The following is a 3,700-nucleotide window of genomic DNA, read 5'->3' as shown; positions in this document are numbered from 1 at the left end:
AGCTTTGAGAGTTGAATTTTTCTTCTCTCTTGCAGATCCTCTCCATTTGCTTCAAACACACCTGCCACTACTCCTATTTATTTCTTTCTCATACCTCTTTTTTTTTTTTTTTCCCCATGGTGTCTCAGACATTTGAACCCAAACATGCAAGGAAAGATTTAAGCTCATCTAAACACAAACGAGCACAATAAACCACTGAGCTACGTTGTCACATCTGACTGTCCTTTCAGGTAAACAAAGGCGCTCTGCTAAGCAGGATCATGAGCTTGTCAGTCATATAAACACCAGCAGAAGACAAGCTGGTCTACACAAGCACATCTGAGTTCCAGACTTACCAATATCTTTGTGTGGGGACAGGGTATTTAGGTTTCCCACAGAGAAATTTTCTTCTGTCTGAAAATGTAAACAAATATTTTATTTAACAGATGAAAATGCAACAGGGAAGCTCTAATGCAGATAAGTAATATGGTCTTTCGGTTTTGGTCACTATCTCAGTGTTAGGAGCCTTCACAAAATCTGTATTCAAGGGTGACCATCACTCCCTAAAGTTGCAAGGGAAACTCTTTGATCAGAAAGATTTCATTAGAGTTGCACACATCTGCAAGCACACTCCTTCCATTCTAGAAAAAAAACTGTTGTTCTTTAAACTGAAAAAAATCAAAATTATTCCATTCTGTGACACTTCAGAAAACCTCTCAGCAACAACACATTTAGTTCCTGCTGAGTAGGACCTGCCATTGCCAGAAAGAGTAGCAGGGTTGTCAGTTGTCACTCTTGAGGAGAGTTCTTAGGCTACTTTTAAAATAGATACTGAAGTCCTTCAAAATTCCCACCTAACTTAAGAGAACCCCACCTATGGTGCAGCCTGACAATTCTTAAGTTTCTGTCACTAAACAGGCACAAAATAATATGGGTTCTGACAGCACTACATGACTTAATATCCACCTCATTCCTCAACAATTCACAAACCACTCACCAGTGTGTTCTCTCCTACACACAGCTCATGCTACAAGATACCAACAACGCGTATCTTGCCAAACACAAAATAAAGTGGTGCTTTCCCTCACCCCTCTTTCAGCTTCCACCTGCTGAAACAGGAGACACTTGAGCTCACATCCCTTATTTGCATAATGGGGTTTGGATCTCCATTGCCAAGTGGTACCTAAGCCCTGTCCTAGGCACTGACACACACCCAATCCTGGATCCCCAATTATCTCCCCATTAACCCAGGAGAGGAAAGCTGTCCCTACAGCACTGCTGTTAGGGAATCTGCAAGGCAAAGGAAGACCTGGATTCCATTCCCTGTTCCAAATAGCTGCCTACATAGCTCCTCCATTTAAGTTTAGCTATTCCATATTTGCTGTTCAATACCCTCAATAGTTTGTGTTTCTTCCCTTCTCACTGTTCTTCACTTCATCGAGACAAAACCACACAGGATGTGCATGTGAGCTGGGAATTCTGCTAGAGAACCTAAATTTTGCACTGCAACACTGAACCAGAAGCCTTTAGGTGAATCAAGTCACCTCTGCATTTGCACAAGATCCACCTGAGAAAGACTCATACTTGGTCAGAAGTCATCATAGAGGGAATTGCCAGGAAAGGAGTTTAACTTTTTCAAAGGACAACAAAATAAAATTAAGCAAGATATTAAAAAAAAAAAAAAATTGCTACAAGATAACCAGTCTGAAGAATCTCATTCACTGTCAGTGCTGTTTTCTTCACTTACTTTGTTTTGTGTAAATTGAGGGCTCACAAGCAATCATTTTTACCTCATCAGATGAGTTTTGTGCCCCAAACACAGAAGAACCAAAGAAGTTAAAGCCAGGTGACTTCTGGGAGAAGTTCATGAGAGAAAAGAAAGCAGGAGATTTTGATGTTCCTTCTTCACAACCTAAATTTTGAATGCTGTAAATACAGAAAAGAATAAACTATATTAATAGTTTTTAAAGTAATGATGGCTTTTTTTGTTCTATTTTTTCCTTTTTTGTGGTTTTTTTTTTTCCTTTTTAGATCCCCATAGCTTCCATCAATAATTTCTTTTTGCATCACAGAACAGGTAACACAATTCTTTAAAGAAAAGGTGTTGTTCTTACCAATTCCCTACCCTTTTAACAAAATCAACCTGTTTAAAGATAGAAATCAGAGGTACAAATATTACTGCAGGGAAAGACAATGTGTCTCGTATTTCTAATCAGAGTCTTGCTCTTTCAAACAGCTTCAAGTGGAAAGGATATTATAAGAAGAAAGCCTAATAAATACCTAGAATAACTTGGGGGAAAAAAAACCCAACTGAAATATTTTCAGATGAGTTTTCTAGAAAATTCTCTCTGTAGTATCTTCCAAAAACAGCAGAAAGGCTTATACAATAAACATCAGTACAACTTTTTGCTCAAGATCAAAAGAAAAGCTAAAATCATACAAGTCAAATGGAGGTGTTTCATAGGAATGCATCTTCTTGCCCTTTAAGTCAGGTGTTTTAGGTGCTCTTAAAAATGGTTCAGCACTTTCTTCTACTATGCCAGGATTATCTTCATTTGGATTAAAACTTGTGTGTACATCCTATTAAAAAGAAATATACAATAATGTTTATAACATATAAAATTTGCCAAAACATCATTATTACATTTACCTATAAATATGTTCATTATATGCTTTAGGCCTAGCTATGTCTCATGAAAAATAAAAGTATTTTAACAGAATGCTCACAGTGACATATTCACCATCCTTAAAACTGTAACCCTAATTTACCCAATTTAAAATGGTCTTCCTGTGAGTTAAAATTTTCATCCAAAAAATAAAGAGATTTGTGAACTAACATTTTCAATAAAAGATGTAATTCTAAAGTATGTTTCAGCATAATGTTTAAGGTCACAGTGGAATCCTCTTGATACTCCCTACTGAGACAAAGGGACATCACCATCAGAATTGATTTCGGTTGACTGAGATATTTCATCTTCCTCAGAAAAAGTTAAATGAGAATGTACACTTGGATTCTGTGCAGCAATTTCCACCAGAATCAATATTATTTTAAAGGCTTTCTTCTCCACCAGTTGGTTTCAGGCACCATTTTTACCCTTCTGACTCTGTTCCCCATCCCACTGAGGGGGGCAGGCAGCAAGTGGCTGTGTGGTGCTCAGCTGCTGGTGGGTGTTAAACCACGCCCGGATCATGTGCAGCACAACTGGCTTGAATATTACTTGAATGTCATGTGAGCTTGATCTCACATCCAGGCACAGCTGGTAAAAGCAGTGCCAGTGGAGCCAGCACTGAACCTATTCATTACAGTTCTGTGTGAGAAATAAGTTTCAAATGCAGTTGTTTGGGGTTTTTTTTTTAATGTTTCATCAGCTCACACCGATGAAAATGTTGTGCACCAATTAATACAAAAAGATGTGCACAGGATTGTCATCCTAAATGGGCTATTGTTAAGGCAGCAAAAAAACCCTCAGAATCTTGATGTGATCAAGAGCAATGATCACTGTATTACCAATCAGGGGGGATTGGTTGGCTCCTCACCTGGTGTGTGCCTTATAACCAGTCACTTTGCCAGTTTCTGAGACTCACCTCTTGCCAACCGATTCCAATAGGTCAAAATACTTTGACTATCATAAATAAATTAATTACTTCTGACATAAGAAATGCTTTGCTTACTTGAGGTACGTGCGAAGATTCCTCCAGCTCACCTGCTTCTTTATCACCA

The 3,700-nt window shown here is 38.2% G+C and overlaps 1 protein-coding gene across 1 annotated transcript in view; it reads right to left on the bottom strand.

Moving 5' to 3' along the window:
• The window catches only part of CUNH14orf39 (chromosome unknown C14orf39 homolog), a 39,325-nt gene that overhangs the window by 1,664 nt on the left and 33,961 nt on the right, over window positions 1-3,700 (bottom strand). The window contains exons 14-17 of the mRNA XM_027905886.1: window positions 3,652-3,698; window positions 2,420-2,559; window positions 1,770-1,905; window positions 336-393 (exon numbers count right to left, since the gene is read on the bottom strand). Coding sequence (XP_027761687.1) covers window positions 336-393; window positions 1,770-1,905; window positions 2,420-2,559; window positions 3,652-3,698 — 381 coding nt within the window. The remainder of the gene's footprint in view (window positions 1-335; window positions 394-1,769; window positions 1,906-2,419; window positions 2,560-3,651; window positions 3,699-3,700) is intronic.

This window comes from Empidonax traillii, unplaced genomic scaffold, assembly GCF_003031625.1.
Source record: "Empidonax traillii isolate 1590-97213 ecotype Southwest subspecies unplaced genomic scaffold, ASM303162v1 scaffold1217:size511469, whole genome shotgun sequence".
In the NCBI taxonomy this organism is placed as follows: domain Eukaryota; kingdom Metazoa; phylum Chordata; class Aves; order Passeriformes; family Tyrannidae; genus Empidonax; species Empidonax traillii.
The sequence above is the reverse complement of the archived record's forward strand: the minus strand, read 5'-3'. Positions and strand labels throughout refer to the sequence as shown.